Genomic DNA, 17,368 nt, shown 5'->3' on the forward strand with positions numbered 1-17,368 from the left:
AAATAAGACATGTGGGCTCATTTAGAGACGGGCGGGCAGTGCACTGGGTCTGCCTGGTTGGCAGAGGTCCCTCTTGTTACCTTTCTGAGGAGGAATGCTTGCCCAATTTAGAGATCCTGATTGTTTCGACGAGTTCAGTGAAGCACTTTTAACAAAACTGAAATATCAGACAGCCACCATATCACGGAGTCTTTTTTTTTGGGCACAAAAAATCAATGCATCATTGCAAAAACAGTGGTCCCATGCTCTATGCATGGGACCACTGTTGTTCTCATTAATAAGTTCCCCGAGGTCCTGTGCTGACTCGATTGGGTGCCCTTGTTGTTTTTTATAACAAAAAATCAATGGCCATGACGCATACAACGGGTTTGACCTGCACCTCTACAGAGCAGGCCTCACAACACTCCTCAGCCGGAAGTCCTGTCGCAGACAGGCTGCAGGATAAGGTGGAGCCATCTGAGGCGCTGCCATGAGAATCCTGGCTGACCTCCACCTCTGAATGAGACTGGGTAACTGCAAGATTGGCAAGGAAGGAGAACTGTGGGTTTTATAGGCTGTTTTGTTGTCCCACCAAACGCCTAAATGACCCCCTTGATATCTGCATTGCACCAGGCTTCTTGTTCATCTGCTAACGATAAACTCAGACAAAGTACCACTCGTGAGGCATGTCAATGACACGTCGATACACTGCAAACAGAAACATCACACAAAGGCATACTGAAAACTTGATCAACGCTATATGTTTATAGCTGACAGGAGCCTGTGCCCTGATTGACTTACAGGCGGCATAGTTAGTAAATCTGTTTGTGTCACAGTCACTTCTGGTATCAGGTGCAGCTGGTTAGGTCCTTTAGTGTGCTCCTGGAATAACTGAAAGAAAGGGTATAGACTTTATAAGATTATGATATATAATAAACACGCTTCCAAAATCAGATTCACATAATTAGAAAGTTAGGACAAGCATTCGAGCTTACAGCGCAGCGTGCATCACCCACCTTGATGAATATGGAAAATGCTGACAGGTACATTGTCTCAGTGCTTAATTAGAGCTGGTGGCTTCCGGTGCCGACACTGGCACTTAACTGTGAACACCGGCACTTTTAACACCCTCTATATAATTTAGAGATGAGCACAACAATAGTTGTCCATTCATTCAATATATATATTTTTTAAAAGACGAATACCTGCCGCCCAAGCCATTCTTTTAGCTTTGGAGGCCTGTAATATTCTGAATTGTCACATTTGTAGGAGTGTGATGGGTAGTAGTTAGGTACCACTTTCATTGGAAGCTCTGGCAGGGGCAAAGGGTGGTGGCACATGCTGCAGTGGCATCCCGACGACAACAGCTAAAATCTGGGCACTAGAAGTAATACAAAAACGTTATCCTGACACAGGATTTCCAAAGTCCTTGTTATTGAATAGAACTTGTGATTTCAGAAGATTTTTACCACCCAAACTACGAATTTGAGAGAATTTTGAAATAGGCTTACATTTCCTCAAATTGCTTGTACCATTTTCTAAAAATAACTGGTGTGTGCTGTGGCTCCTTATGAATACTAACTCACATCCATCTCCTGAACAGAAAGTTTATAGTGCCCACTATTTAAGGCAGGCTGATGGTGTTGGGGGTTGGTGCCTTATATTGGACATAGAATTTCTGGTCTTCCTAGAGAAGGCAATCTTGCCATCTGCCCAGACTGTCAGACTTAGCTACTCGCTTCAGTACCATTTCAGATCCAAATCGTGAATTCCTGGGCAGGAGACACTGGCTTAGGGGAAACAACCAAGACAGCTAAGCCACAGTATGGGCTGACTGTGGCCATTGGAGTGTGAGGCCAGGTGCTATGCCTCACACCCAAGAAAGTTGCTAGCAGAGGAAGCTTACGAACCCTGGAAGATGGTCAATTCCCTAGCTGGGATGGAATACATGCCTTTAGGCAAAGTAGAAACAATACCTTTGTAGTGGGCTGAAAACACAGGTTCCTTAAGGCCAATGGTTTATATTGATGTAGCCACTCCAATGTGGTACTCTTTTGTGGCTTTGACATCTCCAGTCTCCTTCAAGGTGGGAATGCTCTGTATGGAGGGAGCGTGGGTTGGTAACTTGGTAGATTCACTGAAGGCCTGAGGGGGGAGATAAGCAAGTCCCTGGGAAAGGACACTGAGGGCCAACAGGTTGCAGTCCTTCTCCTTTGGGGCAGTTCCTCTATGTGCCTCTGGCTATGTTTTTTTCAATGTATTTGTCCTAGAAGTAGGTTATTAAACATGATCATCGCATAGATGAGCTAGCCTGCCTAGGGAGGAGAACCCCCAGGCTTCTACAGCATGCATGACACATGCTCCTGAAGGAGCCCTCCAGAATTTGGAGCACGGGTTATAGCTCCCATATCAGGGGTGAGGCTTAGGAAAAATAAACGTGAGTTGAAAGCATAACATTCTATGCCATTTCAATTCTAATCTATTGATAGCAAATTATAACCATATTAGTGAGCAACCGTGGTACAAATAAAAACAAATTATGAAGTAAAAACCTTTGAACAGGAAAACAAGTCCTTAAATTACAGAATTATGATTAGTGGCGGTTCCCTCACTTGTGGCTTGGTGGAGAGACCAAATGCATCACTAAGGTGTGGTATTGATGTCAGGCATAAACCGCGAGCAGGAACAGACAGGAACAGACAAATTAGTTAAAAAAAGGTAAGAGCACATGGCCAGAGTGCCTGACCCTGCTCAAGCACCAGCAGAACAACATCCACCACTGACCCCAACCATGGAAGGGCTAAACATTGCAACCAGGTAAACAGTAATACCATAATACAAAATCAAAGTACAACTATCGAATAATGTGCATGTAAAGTCATTCAAAGCAGAATATAATTGCTGCCCTATCTTTGAACGTCTGCCTTGAAGCAATAGCACTATAGGGATGTATGTGAATTAATAGAAAAACAAAAATCGAGAAAACACACTTGGGGAAACCAAATCATTGAAAAACAATTTTAAGGAAATTAAAAAAAAATCGAAAATTAAACACAATATTTTAAAGGAAAGATTATTTTAAGAAAGAATTGGGTGGCGCGCAACCAAGATGGCCGCGTGAGCACAGACCTTCATCTTATCTCTGCAGTGTTTGTTTCACTTTGTTTTTTGAGATAGATGCTTTTTTAGGTTTTGCTGTGTTATCGATTATTTTGTTATTTCGTGACTCATACCAGCATTTCCATACCTGCTTTCTTGATTTATTGCTGATTCAATGAACTTTTGATGAAATTCTTTTCATATACACCCTTGTGTTTTGTTGTTTATATGTCTATATGTTTCAATGTGTTTATTTGTTATGGTTTAAACAAATTGATTTTGTGTATTTGATTACATGATTCACACATTAGGTTAATTAATTTTTCCTAGAGTTACATCAAACAATTGATTGTTCTCCTGAATCATATCCCTTGAAGGCCCCCCTACCTTTTCATTCGCGTGAGCACAGGGCTCCCGAGACCCTCGCAACCTCCCACATCTATCCTGACAATTATCCTGATTATGTTGATGGTTTATTCAAGATGAGCCATAGCTGAGGCGATAACCGTTGTCAAAATTTGAATCGGACCTTCGGAACCGGAATGACAACAATTTGAATATTGCGGCCTGCCCCTTGGAGTTGCCCGGAGCTCGAGTTGGCATGGTGCCCGAGCAGAAGTTGAACAACAGCGGCCTCATGGGATGCCGACGGTCGAACTGATTTGGACTTTCACTTTCGCTTTTGGGGCTCCAGTCTGATCCTGTCTGAGAGCGTACCCATGCGAGCCGAGAAGCTATTGGACTGTGCGGCGTTCATGGGTGTTGTCCTGAGTGTGTCCACTGGGCCTGGACGGGCTGTGCCCTCTGGTTGCTGCGGATAGTTTGGTTGTGATTCCCGGTGCGGCCGTCTTCTCTCGTTGCCCACCGCCTCTGGGGGTCTTCTAATCCATGATGGCGGCCAGACTTGATGGAGACAAGCAAATGTCCAAGATCACTCGGCGAGGTGGATATACCCAAGCAAACAACATGGATCGGTACGCCCAATCTAAAGGATCCCCCAGTGGATCGAGTAGATCACTTGAAAGTACTGGGGAGGACCCGGCCTCTTCGGCGGAATTGACTTTGCAAGACGTCAAGGGCGCCCTTGACGGGATGAAGGCCTCCATCGGCAAACAATTTGAGACCCTCGCCCACAAGCTGGACACTGTTTCGATTGACGTCAATTTGATCCGCACGGATTTATCCAAAACTAACGAGAAGGTCAAATCTTTAGATCTGAAGACTTCCAGCCTGACGGGCGATGTGTCCGACTTGCAGACGGAGGCCCGCAACCTGCGGACCTCCAATGATCTTTTCGCCCGCCGGTTGGAGGACTTTGAAAGTAGGGCACGGCGTAACAATGTACGCATTATTGGTGTGCCGGCGACCGATCTCTTTGTTGAGGATCTTATATTAAGCACCTGGCACCTAAAGGACTGAGCAAGTTCTTTGCTGTTGAACGCGCCCACAGAGTACCGGGTGGCAAACCGAAGTTGGGTGCCCCGCCGCGGCCCATCATCGCCAGAATCTTTAACTTTAAGGATAGAGACGCTATCCTGCAGGCTTCGCGGGTGGGCGGACCCATGAAATTCGAAAACACCACTGTAAGTTTCTACCCGAACTTTACACAGACAGTCCAAAAGCAAAGTCTAGGATTTCTGGGTGTTAAACGACGACTGAGGGAGATCGGACTGAAATACGCAATGCTTTTCCCAGCCAAGCAGGCATTGAATTTGAGGAACGGACATATTTCTTTGATCGTCCAGAGGTGGTGGGAGACTGGCTCGACACTTTGCCTCACCAACGTGGCCAGGATGGACATTCTGGAGGAGCAGAGGGCGGACCGATGGAGCAGGAATAGGAGCATTGTTTCCAGTCTCTGAACTTTGGTGATAGCCCAGACTGTGGTTCGATGGCTTTTATTGTGTGCATTGATGTGTCATACCCGGGGTGGCGGGGCGATTGATGGGACTCTTTCCTCCTCTGGGGTTTCTTTTTGTAGATTAGTTTGATGTCAGGGCGACAGGCACACTGCAAGTTGGGGTGGCTATTTAGTCTTACGCAGGGGTGCAGGGTGGGGGGGTTTGTAACGGGTTCTTGGTTCGGGGGTGGGGAGGTGTTCATATGGGTGTGTTTTGTTTTTGTACAAGGCAACGTATTGTTCTATCATTTGAGTTGGATGCTGAGCTCCGAGGGGGGTTGGATCACCTTTCACTTTTGGGATGGGGGGTAGGGGATTGAGACTAATGAGTTGGAATGTAAATGGGTTGGGGGACAGGATAAAGCGAGGGGTGGTGCTACAGCTATTGAAACAGCTTTCTCCTGATGTGGTATTATTGCAGGAAACACATTTGATCGGCAACACCTGTCATGCCATGAACCGGAGAGGGTATTGTCTAGTTGCCCATGCGGGGTTCTCCTCTGGATCCAGGGAGGTGGGTATCCTAGTCAGGAGTTCTCTCCCCTTGGAAATAGATGCAACGGTCCTAGATGATAGGGGGCGCTACGTAGCTCTCACTGGACGATGGGATGGTAGAACTGTATCCTTTCTCTCTGTTTACGTCCCCCCAGGGTTGCAATCAACAACTTTTGCAGACTTGGGGCGAGTAGTATTGGGACTTCCTGAGGGGACTCCGGTCATGGGCGGCGATTTTAACTCTGTTGTCTCTGGTAGGGAGGATCGGCACCCGCCCAGGGACCTCATCGGATCACAGAATTGGCTTAGCGGTTTTATAGACACACTGGGGTTGGTGGACTGTTGGAGATTGCTCGATCCTGCCCAGAACCAATCCACTTTCCACTCGGGTGCACACGGTAGCTCTCCAGGATTGATTACATTTTGATGCCAGCTGCGCAGGCCCCCTCCGTTACTGAGGTCCGACATTTGGCACGGGGAATATCTGATCATTCTCCGCTGTGGCTTCGGATGGAGTCGAGTGTAGGTACGGAAGGACGAGTGGCCCCGATCAATCCATGGTATTTCCGTAACCCTAAGACCCGCGCTGCATTGGTCAAATCCCTTGACCAATATTTTGTGGAGAATGAGGGATCTGTGTCCTCGGCAGTGTCGCTCTGGGAAGCTTTTAAGACTGTAATCCGAGGTCAGGCGTTGTCATTGATTGCTGGCGCAAAAAAGAGTAGAAATGAGGAAGTGGTTGGCCTTGAGGCAGAGATTGTTGAACTGGAGCGTGAACTGGAACTGGGTGTCACCCGTGGGAAGATGCATGTTTTGCGTCTTAAACAACTTGAATATAAGGCTTTGGTGACGGATGCTGCGAAAGTCATGAGCAGGGAGCAGCAGGTCCGATTGTATGATGTCGGGGATAAAGCGGGTAAACTGATAGCTTGGTTAGATATGAAAGAGAGGGCAAGTCGTGTGGTTCCTGTAATTGAGAGAGTGAATGGTAGGCGTGTGACTGAACCCGAAGAAATAGTACAGAGTTTCGCGGAGCATTTCCAGGAAATGTACTCCCCCGTATCTGAGAGGCCGGAGGAAGATTCACATTTATTATTGCGCGACATCGCATTGCCCAGTTTGTCTGATCCCGATAAAGGATTGGTGGATGCAGTAATAACCGCTGATGAGGTGGCTCTCGCTATCCGTTCTATCCGTTCGGGGAAAGCGATGGGTCCTAATGGTCTCCCATTGAACTTTATAAATTGCGCCCCGACAAAATGGCGCCGTATCTTCGTGACATGTTTCTAGAATCGCGAGATAGGGGCTCCCTTCCTCGTGATCAGCGTCTTGCGACCATTGTGGTGATTCATAAGGAAGGGAAGCCAAGAGACCACTGTGCTTCTTATAGGCCGATATCACTCCTTAACGCAGAACCCAAGATTCTTGCTAAATTATTAGCCAACCATGTAATAAAGGTGATTAGTGACTTGATTCATCCGGATCAATCCGGTTTCATTCCGCATCGCAATACAGCCCTGAATCTGCGACGTTTGCATGGTTTCCTTGCGAGGACTGCGTAATTGCGTGAGCCGGCCATCTTGGCTTCCTTGGATGCCACAATGGCTTTTGATACTGTGGAATGGCCGTATTTGTGGGCCGTACTTGCTAAGTTTGGTTTCGGTCCTGGCTTTATTAGCTGGGTGAAACTCCTCTATGAGGACCCTCTGGCGCAGATTGTGGTGAACGGTCGGGTCTCCGAGCCTTTCGTTCTTGGGAGAGGTACGCGACAGGGTTGTCCATTGTCGCCGCTCCTGTTTGCCCTCGCTCTTGAGCCCCTTGCTGCTTGGATTAGATGGGAACCGTCGATAAGGGGTATTCAGTGGGCCCCAGACTTTGAAGATCGTATCTTGCTCTACGCAGATGATATACTGCTGTACCTAACGTCGCCCCGGAAATCATTAATTGTTTTGTTTGATGTCCTCACTTCATTTGGTAAACATTCTGGCCTAATTATCAACTGGACTAAATCCTACTTGTACGTCCTCTCGGGAGATGTCCCCCTTTTGCAGCGCGGATGTCCCATCCAAGTTGCACAGACGGGTTTTAAGTATTTAGGGGTTTATGTATCGTTGAACCCGGTTGTCCGATATGAACGGAATTTGCTCCCACCACTAAGTCGGTTAAAACTAGACGTGGTGGGCTGGCACAAGCTGCCGCTTTCGCTGCTCGGCCGTGCGGCGCTGTTTAAGATGATGTCGTTGCGACGCTTTCTGTACGATCTTCAGAACACCTTTGATGTAATTCCTGCGTGCTATTTTCGGGCGGTGGTGGGTCTCCAGAGGCAGTTGATTTGGGATGGGCGATCGCGTATCGCCCTCGCCAAATTGACGCTCCCATGGTATGATGGTGGTATGGCTCACCCTGACATCAAACGATATTACTGGGCATCCCAATTGGGGGCCATTAATCATGGTATGTATGGTCCCGAATTGAACCCCGCGTTTGCAATGGACAGGTGGTTGTTGCCGGGGGCGATTACAATAGAGTGCTTTATTCGAGATTGGCCGGAGGGAAGCTTTCGGGGCCTACAAAGATTGCGGTACGGGTATGGAACTGTGCAAATAATGCGATGGCTTGGAAGGATCGACTGACCCGAGCGACCCCGCTTTTTGCTTCCGAGAAGCTGGGCAACTTGTGGAAAACGAAAGGATTTGAGAAATGGGATATGATTGGTATTAGTAAGGTGAGTGACCTCTGGGCTAAGGGCAAGATTAAAACCTTTGAGGAATTAAAGGCTGAGTTCCAACTGAGTGAAAGGGAATATTTTCGGTATGCTCAGGTCCGCCATGCCTTGCAGTCGGTTTTTCCTGAGGGTATGGAGATTCCGGAGTCCTCTCCGCTAGAAGATAGAATATTGGACGGTCATGTACCAGATAGTACTATCTCCTTGATCTACAAAAAACTGATTAACGATAGGACTGAGCTGTTGGTGCAGCTCCGGGACGTGTGGACCAAAGATGGCCTCGAATTGGATGATGAGGATTGGTAGTCTGCGGTCTCTTCTCCTAAGGAGGTTGCGCTTTCGGCCCGTCTTCGGTTAGTGCAGGTTAAAATCCTACACAGAATTTATATGACTGGCCCCGTTTGGTTAGAATGGGTTATTCAGAGGATGGATTGTGCAAGCGTGGTTGTGGGCTGCTTGGGACGTTTCTGCATATAATCTGGGAGTGTCCTGAGGTAGCCGCTTTTTGGAGGGGGATACACAATAAGATGAAGGAAGCTACCGGCGTTGCCCTCCAGCCCGAGGCCAGACGTTGTCTCCTGAATGTTTGGGAGCCAACTGACTATAATGTAACGCAGATGCAGTGGGCGACCTTGGGAAATATGGTAGCTAAGAGAGACATAGCGCAGTTGTGGGGTTCCCAAAGACCGCCCACGGTTGAGGCATGGATGGAAAACATGGATTGGTGCATGTTTAGGGAGAAGACGGTCTATGTGGCACGAGGGCGACCTAGGAAATGGGGTAAGATCTGGGGTCAGTGGAACACTTACCGTGGAGACATTTGCACTCCTCCCATTGTGGATATTCTTGAAGTTCCACTTTCCCCCTGACCTGCCATTCCTTGTATTATATCATGCATATTTTGTTTGATCTCGTCTCTCCCCTGCTTCCCTTCCCTGATATTGTTTGTATACCTTATTGTATTGCCTTTTCCCTCCTCATTCGGACAGATATCCTACTGTATCGGGTTTATTGCCTTGTTTGTTTATTTAATTTTCAATAAAAAGATTAAAAAAAAAAAAAGATAGAATTGGGTGAAGTTTTGGGGTACTGAGCAAGTTTTGAGTTCAGGGATGGGTGATGTTTTTAGGAGTCGGCGATGGACAAGTTCTGAAATAGAGTTTTGTGGTGGTGGGGGTTTTTAGAGATTAGGAATAGGTAGAGTTTAGGAGTGGTGAGGGTTTTTCATGGATGAGTGGAATTTAGGGGTGGTGTGAGGATTTTAGGGCTCATTGATGGCAGAGTTTAGGGTTTGAGGGTTTTTTAGTTTTCTAAGGTTGAGTGATAGTAGAGTATAGGGGTTGTAAATGATTTTTAGCATTCCGGAATAGGTGGAGGTTACGGTGATGAGGGGTTTTTAGGGATCAGGGATGGGTGGAGTTTAGGAATGATGAAGGTTATTTAGGAGGCTAGGATGTATGGTGTTTTGGGATGATGAAGGTTTTTTTTTAGGGTTCAGTGATAGTTGGAGTTTAGGGTGGTGAGGGGTTTTAAGGGTTCAGTGAAAGATGAGGTTTAGAAATAGGAAGGTGTTTTTAGGGTTCAAGAATGCATGGAGTTTAGGAGTGATGAGGGATTTATAGGGTTCAGGAATTGGTGGAGTTTAGGGGTCATGGGTGGGTGTAGCTTAGGTGTGGTGAACACATTTTAGGGTTCATTGACAGGTGGAGTTTAGAGAAAGAAGGGGTTTATAGGGTCAGGGAAGGGAGGGCTTTGACATGTTGACAGGTTTTTAAGAGGCTGGGAAGCAGGTTCAGGGGTTGTGATGAGGTCAGGGATCGATGATGTTCAGGGTCAGTGATTTAAGAACATCGGAAGTAACTGTTTGGCAATATAAAGGATATAAATCTGAATGTATGTTCACTGAACTCAAGCATTAAAATAAATACCTCTGGCAAAAAAGCTAAGACTTACAACTATTGTATTCACACCTTACAAAACAAGCATGCAAAAGTTAATTTCAGAAAAGAAAAAAAACATTCCATGAATTGGTTTCTATGAAATGGTAACTGACATTCATCCAACAAATATCCATTAAGCAGTTTAGATGAAATGGTTTTCCCAGTAATGATAGTCCATGAAATTGTTTTTCTATGAAATCACATACAACCGCAGTCTGAATGTAGGCCAGCATTTTATAGCTCAACAGTGAGCAGACTGAAGTCCTGATGTTCGGAGATCACTTTCTGTAACCCCAAAATTTCTGGTGGAATATATTGGCAATCTGTTTAGACATTCACCGGTTCTCTGTAGCATGTGTATTCCAAAATGTGTGATAGACTGCACACCTGGGAGCAGAAATAACGTGCGATACTCAATTAATTCTTTTCTGGCAGATCTTGCCATTTTTCCCTGAGGCAAAGCATTGTTTACATGTAGGGTTTATAATCCTCTCATGGCTAGACTACTGCAACGATTTGTACCCGGGGACTGCCTCAAATGTTACTGCTTCAGCTTCCAAGCCTTCAGAGTGTAGGAGTTGGACTCATCACTAAAAGCAGTGGCTTGACCACATGTTCTCAGTGTGAACTCCATTCTATTGGCTTTCAGTGGAACATCCCAGCATGTTTATGTCTCTCTGGATAGTACACAGGAGTACTGTCTTGAGCCAAAATTCTGGTCCTCGCAGAGTGCATAAGTTATGGAGAGGACTCAGGGCGTACTGAGTCGTGGCTCATTAAAAGTTGCATCTCCCTGTCCCTTGGCCTCTGCCTTTTGATTCTGTTTAAGCACTACGTTAGCACTCTACTCATAAAATAAATTAATTAATTAACTCATTGAGTTGCCTTGTCTCAATTGAAGGTCAAGGGTCGCGATCTAGTGGGTCCACGTGTCTTTTAAGAACCAGTCCGGGTTCAGGTCTTTTACCTGAGTATATCTAAACTCACAGTCTCATTAAGAGCCTGTTTACATCTTCTTTCAACCAGAACCAACATATACTTAGAAACAAATGCAAAAAATACAATCCCAGAACACTATATTTATGGTAAGTTACCACTCCTTTACTAGACGAAGGGAGAGGACAAACTTGCAAGCAGTTTTAGTTCATAGTTTAAATGTCTATGCTTTGTTTTGTTACAAAGCCTCAATTGTAGGAAAAGTCTACTTACCTGTACAAATGCCTTGTAATCTCTTGGTGATACATTTCTTTGTATTACTCAAACGTATTTTGTTGGCGTGTATTAGTTTCAGTGTGCTGTAGTGATATTTATGTTGTGTAAAAGCATATGTTGCTTAAAACAAATGTTACCTTTTGCATTGACTCTACCAAGCCAATATCGTACACCATGAACCCATCGACACCAGCACGGATCTCAAACAACTTCAACCTGAAAGGCACAAACACTTAAGAGTTCAGCAAGGTATAAACAAAACTTGGATGTATATATTATAAATACACCACAAGAATAGACATAAGGCTGCAAATTACTGCACGAAAAGTAGGCGATTCATTAGCCAGAGCGCTGAGATACGGCAAATAACGGAACAAAAAGTAGGCAATTCATTGGCCAGAGCGCTGAGATACGGCAAATAACTGCACAAAAAGTAGGCGATTCATTGGGCAGAGCACTGAGATACGGCAAATAACTGCACAAAAAGTAGGCGATTCATTGGCCAGAGCGCTGAGATATGGCAAATAACTGCACAAAAAGTAGGCGATTCATTGGCCAGAGCGCTGGGATACGGCAAATAACTGCACAAAAAGTAGGCGATTCATTGGCCAGAGAGCTGAGATACGGCAAATAACTGCACAAAAAATGGGCGATTCATTGGCCAGAAGGCTGAGATGCTGCAAATTACTGCACAAAAAATGGGCGATTCATTGGCCAGAGGGCTGAGATGCTGCAAATTACTGCACAAAAAATGGGCGATTCATTGGCCAGAGGGCTGAGATGCTGCAAGTTACTGCACGAAAAATGGGCGATTCATTGGCCAGAGGGCTGAGATGCTGCAAATTACTGCACAAAAAATGGGCGATTCATTGGCCAGAGGGCTGAGATGCTGCAGCTGCACAAAAAGTAGGTGATTCATTAGCCGGAGCGCTGAGATACCGCAAATAACTGTACAAAAAGTAGGGGATTTCTTGGCCAGACAGACCGCTGAGATTATGCATGTCTTCAAGTGCCTAAATAACCAGAACACCCCCCCCATCTGTCATCATTCTGAAAGAACACTGAGGCACTAACTCTGCTGTCAGCTTGTATAAACAGGGTGGAGAAATATTCAAGGACTTTGTGACAAAGAGCATTTAGAAAGAAACATTCCTCAGGAGTGCAAGGAGACTGGAAAAGGAGCGGATTTAACACTTAATAGTAACACATTTAATGGAGTTCACCACCATTGAAGTGGATGCTTCGACTTGAAAGCACAATAAAAGGAACATCAAGTCACCATAACAGTATTATATCCCGCACATTACCGGAAATAGAAGAACTGATAGGTAGCCTGCTTATCGCACACCTTGACTAATATAGCGCAGTCCTTTTAAGACTACTGAAAAAGTTCACAGGGGCAAATTTACAAGCCCCTTGCGCCACTTTTGCGTCACTATTCCCATGTTAAAAATGACGCAAAAGTGGCGCAAGGGGTTTGTACATCTGCCCCAAAGACTTTAGACTTAGGTGCAGCCTCGACATGACAACCAATAGGTTTTCTGGTGCACGAGTCCCATTTCAAAAGCCTCTTGAACAGTGACCCAGGTGATTATGGAATGTTGCTCACTGTGCTAGACTCCGCCCGGTGTTTGGGTGCCACTGGATGGATCTCCTTCTATGGTGGGTGTCTACCTTTCTTATGCTTGACTAGGATAGTACTAACAGTTGGTGTCAGCTAATCCCCGAGGTACAGGCATTATTACCAGAACCTCACTCGAGGGGATGCCATTGAGACGTGGCTGCCTGACAGACAAATACTCTCGCTAAGGATTGGCTCCCCCAACAGTTTCGGGCAAATTTTGAATTTGATTAGATAACTGCAAACGGAAACTGTCCCTAAGACGGGATATAAGTAGGGGTGTGTGTAACACATGTATTTTCTGCACCATAATTAAGCAGAATTACCGCAGAATTACAAATTATTACGCAAGGAATGTAATCTAGTATTTAGTGCTACTTTCTAAATGTAAAATGCACCCCTGCATCTAAAATGGGCAGGGGGTGCATTTTGCACTAATAAAATAGAACAGAACGTGAACAGTAGCAGCTATCATTCACTCACGCTCTCTTAGTTTATTTTTCCTGTGCAACTGCATTAGGATTTATTTTTTTTGCCCCACAAGCCATGTTTCTGTTATTTTTATGAAGAACCCTACAATTCGTTTTGGATGTTTCTGCGCACAGTCCACAATCTGGAGAAATGTGTACTTCTACCAACCAGTATGTGTTTAAATCACAAGCCATGAAACATCAATGTATGTTCAGGGAGCAAGAAAGTAAACCAAAACACTGATTAAGCATATGATGGCGAGTAGTTGGATAAGGACAATCTCATTTAGATTTCTCAGCACAACCTAGAGGTAATAATACCCTATAGTGGTAGTTTTTGTACTGCGTCCTGTTAACTCCCTGATTGTAATTTTGTCAGAAAGAAAATTGGACAAATGTGAGATATCATTATGAAAGCATTTCGCTCATTTTGTCACCGGTTTTTTTCTGTTAGTAAGAAGATACATTTTTCCACTTGGAGTGATGTGGTAATTCTGCATCATCTACATCTCTAAAAGTGTGTTGATTAAAAAAGAAGAGTTGCTGAAATTAGGTTGCTGCACATTTTAACAATAAACAATGCCACCGTATTCAAAATGGGCATGCACGTGATCGACAGCAGTACAGTGCAAGGTACGCAGGTGTGCACCCAGTGCTAGATGAGATGTCGATGATGAAGCATGACACACTGGATGAATGGGGTTTACTTCCTGTGTACACTTTACAGACTGGTCATTAATGATATTATTGACCTAATTGGGGGATTCAGGCCTAACTGATTGGCCTTTAGACTTGTTGGTTGCCCAACTGTACTGGACTGAGGTGCTATATGTTGATACAGTGAGGATGTTGGGCAACATCCTTTCCCTCTCTCCCTGCTCACATTGAGGTGAACTTGAAACAATCTGCTGGCTGTCAGACAAGCTTTGGGGCCAGAATGGGTTCTCCGTATAGGAGGGGACTGCCAGAATGTCATCAGGGCCGGGTTGGCTACCGGGCAGTTGTGTGTGCTGCCGAGCTGGGGGCTGATTTCGTTGATGGGGACCTGCGTGTGCAAAACGAAATTCGTTTTGCTTTTTTTATTTCAAAGCACACGCAGGTCCCCATCAACGAAATAAGCCCCCACCACAGAGAAATTAGCCCCCAGCTCGGCAACACACAGAAACGCCCGGTAGCCAGTCCAGCCCAGAATGTCATTACTCACCACAGGATTGGTGGACTTATGTGAGGCCCCAAACATGTTGCCCATATAATGTACTTCTTCCTAGCCTTCAGGGCTCCGTCTTCCATGGAAGCCAAGGGCTCCCCCAAATGAGAGAGCAGTCGCCCCTCCCCAAACCCAAAACCCAATCAAGCTTCTCCAGAGATCCAGTCATCAGTGTCTGAAATCAACTTACTGTACACCTGTCTGAATCGGAGACTAAACTCCCTTAGACCTGTCCTGACCCAAGATGCCGCCGCAGGTAAGAGGTCCTTGGGAAAGCATACAGTAGGTAGTGCATGTGCAGCCCTCAGCCACTCCAGATCCTTGAAAGCTTTACACACAAAGTGATTCTTTTTGGTCAGACGTTGAGCCATCCTTCTTAGCCTCCTGACAAATCATTACATTTCCATCAGCCTCCCACACCCAGGCAGCACCACTTTCTTACTCCTGTTGTAATGAAGACCCTACAGGTTAATCCAATTTAGCTTGACTGCATCACCTTACATTGGTAAAATATGACTGCACAACCTTACATTGGAAAGATATGGTGGACTGCGCAAGAATACCCCTGGGCCACAGGAGGGGAGTGTTGTTAATTACTGCACAATTCGGGCATGAAACCAAAATAAAAACACAAAGGAGTTCTTGAGCACTGCCTGATCAGAATGCGATACAACAATACTGTGTTATACTGAGATTCATTTTCTAACCTAGCTTCTTCTGTTGTGTGTCCACTAACCTCCTACCCCTTCTTTCCACTTCCTGTTCGCTTTCGCTTACCAAGCTCTCACCTACCGCAGTTATAGGGTCTTTGATGGTCTAACAATACTCACTTTCTTTTACACTGAATGTAATACTTGATTTTAATAACAACTTTAAATGTTAGATGGTTTGGAGGAGAAAGTAAACAAACAAAAAATACAAAAGGGCTTCTTAGGTAGGGGCCGTTAAAAAAGTGATCTAGCAATTACATTTTATGGTGAGAACTATTTGTATTCATTCCTTCTCTGTGTTGTGTCCTTTAATGTGCTACCTCTTCTCTCCTTCCTGCCCCCTCTGTTCAGCAGGATATTGTGTCCACTGTACAAGCTGCGAGGAGTGTGGGTCTGTGTGTATTTGTGCGTGCTTGCATAATGTATCTGTATAAGCGAGCATGTAAGCGTCTTTGGTGCGAGTCACCCCTGGGTCTTTGATGTTTCAGTATTACTAAGATATACCTTCCAGGCGCATTAAACTCATGCTGAAGTAGTCCCTCACCAATCATTTCCCTTATGTTTTAGAAAGATGGCCACTTTCAATCCCGCCCGAAGTGTCTCAGCGTGGGTCCACAGTTTCCACCCACAACACAGTTCCCAAACTTCCCTCTCACTTCTTTTTTTTTAATTTCAACAAGTTGTTATTGTTTTTTACGTACACATATAACATACACATAAAACATAAACTGAGCTGTGAAATGAGAAACCGAGGTGGTTTCAATATGATGCGATCTCCGGTTAGATGTACAGTCCCCAGCTTTTTTCTCTGTTCCCTTTATAAAATATCTCGCCCCTGGCAGACGATCTTTAAAGTTCGTCAGTGTGAGTAGTCTGCGATAGTAACATTAGAAAACCGGAAGTGACCGTTTATAAAGCAAGTGGACTACGTGAGAAAGGGCTCGCGCGTGCTATTCCAGCTGGGTTTACATCTTTTTATTCCAATATCTTTATTGTTATTTAAAAAGAGTTAATGCATGTATAATATAATGCAATACAACAAAGTATTATGAGATATACAATAACTTAAAATCGAATAAATATAGAATCGAAAATAAAGTTCATAGCAGAGAATAATGAACTCACAAGAAAGCAGAATCTATAAACGACATATACTGTATGTTATAAATTGACTTAAAAAATGTTATAAAGCCCGGGTAGAAGGAATATGAAAGATCAGCAACTCGTACCACTTTTATACCAAAACCTAGTCGTATTACATCTTAACAGTAACCGCCAACGTCGGAGAATTTTATTTAAAAGCCTCCATACGTCACTCGTGTTCGTATGGCCATTACCTCTTGACCGTGGCCATAACCCTCTCATACGCCTCGGAATCCTCCCTCTCCGGCAGCAGGAGCGCCGCCATGCCGCCGGTAGCCGGGGCCCCCCTCCGGTGGCACGTGCGCACCAGCAGGTCCATGTAACTCTTCAGAAAGAGCTTCTCCATGTTGACGTACTTGCTGCGGTCTGGGAGCAAGAACTCAGTCCGATGACCTGAAAACGGGAAACAGAACCTGACTCTCTGGACATCATGATTGTAGCTTTAGGCCTTGGCCTTCCAGCATATCTTCACAAGTTGACTGCATTACACAAATCTACAGTGTCCAGAGACAAATAAATTCCGTTATGATTTTGGCTCTATATTTTCTGCTGCCCTATGTTTAAGACAAATATATTATTTCTACAGTTTTGTGCTATAGGACAAATAAAAAAGTACAACAACACTACAGTCAAAGTTAGGATTAATAGTAGAAAAGAATGACAAGTATTGCTTTCGTTTTCGTTAACAATATCCTTTCTTTCAGACAGGTATGTGGCTTAGCTCCATGCTGGAGAACCAGTGAGTTAACAAGAGTACATTTTCACTTATTTCGCTGGAGGGGATGGCTGATTCTGTACTACGTAGCTACCCTTGTCGGGGAGCAGAATGCAGTACGGGTGATGAAAAGTACCTATTTAGGGAGTTTT

The 17,368-nt window shown here is 45.0% G+C and overlaps 1 protein-coding gene across 5 annotated transcripts in view; it reads right to left on the bottom strand.

Moving 5' to 3' along the window:
* The window catches only part of LOC144818914 (malate synthase-like), a 388,110-nt gene that overhangs the window by 59,617 nt on the left and 311,125 nt on the right, over positions 1-17,368 (bottom strand). For all 5 annotated transcript variants that reach the window (XR_013607176.1, XR_013607175.1, XM_078676787.1 and 2 more), the window contains exons 9-11: positions 16,696-16,894; positions 11,488-11,566; positions 781-870 (exon numbers count right to left, since the gene is read on the bottom strand). Coding sequence is in view for 3 of the 5 variants with exons in the window: in XM_078676787.1 (XP_078532913.1) it covers positions 781-870; positions 11,488-11,566; positions 16,696-16,894 (368 nt within the window). In the remaining 2 variants the exon portion in view is untranslated. The remainder of the gene's footprint in view (positions 1-780; positions 871-11,487; positions 11,567-16,695; positions 16,895-17,368) is intronic.

The sequence above is a fragment of the Lissotriton helveticus genome, chromosome 2_1 (genome assembly GCF_964261635.1).
Source record: "Lissotriton helveticus chromosome 2_1, aLisHel1.1, whole genome shotgun sequence".
NCBI classification, from domain to species: domain Eukaryota; kingdom Metazoa; phylum Chordata; class Amphibia; order Caudata; family Salamandridae; genus Lissotriton; species Lissotriton helveticus.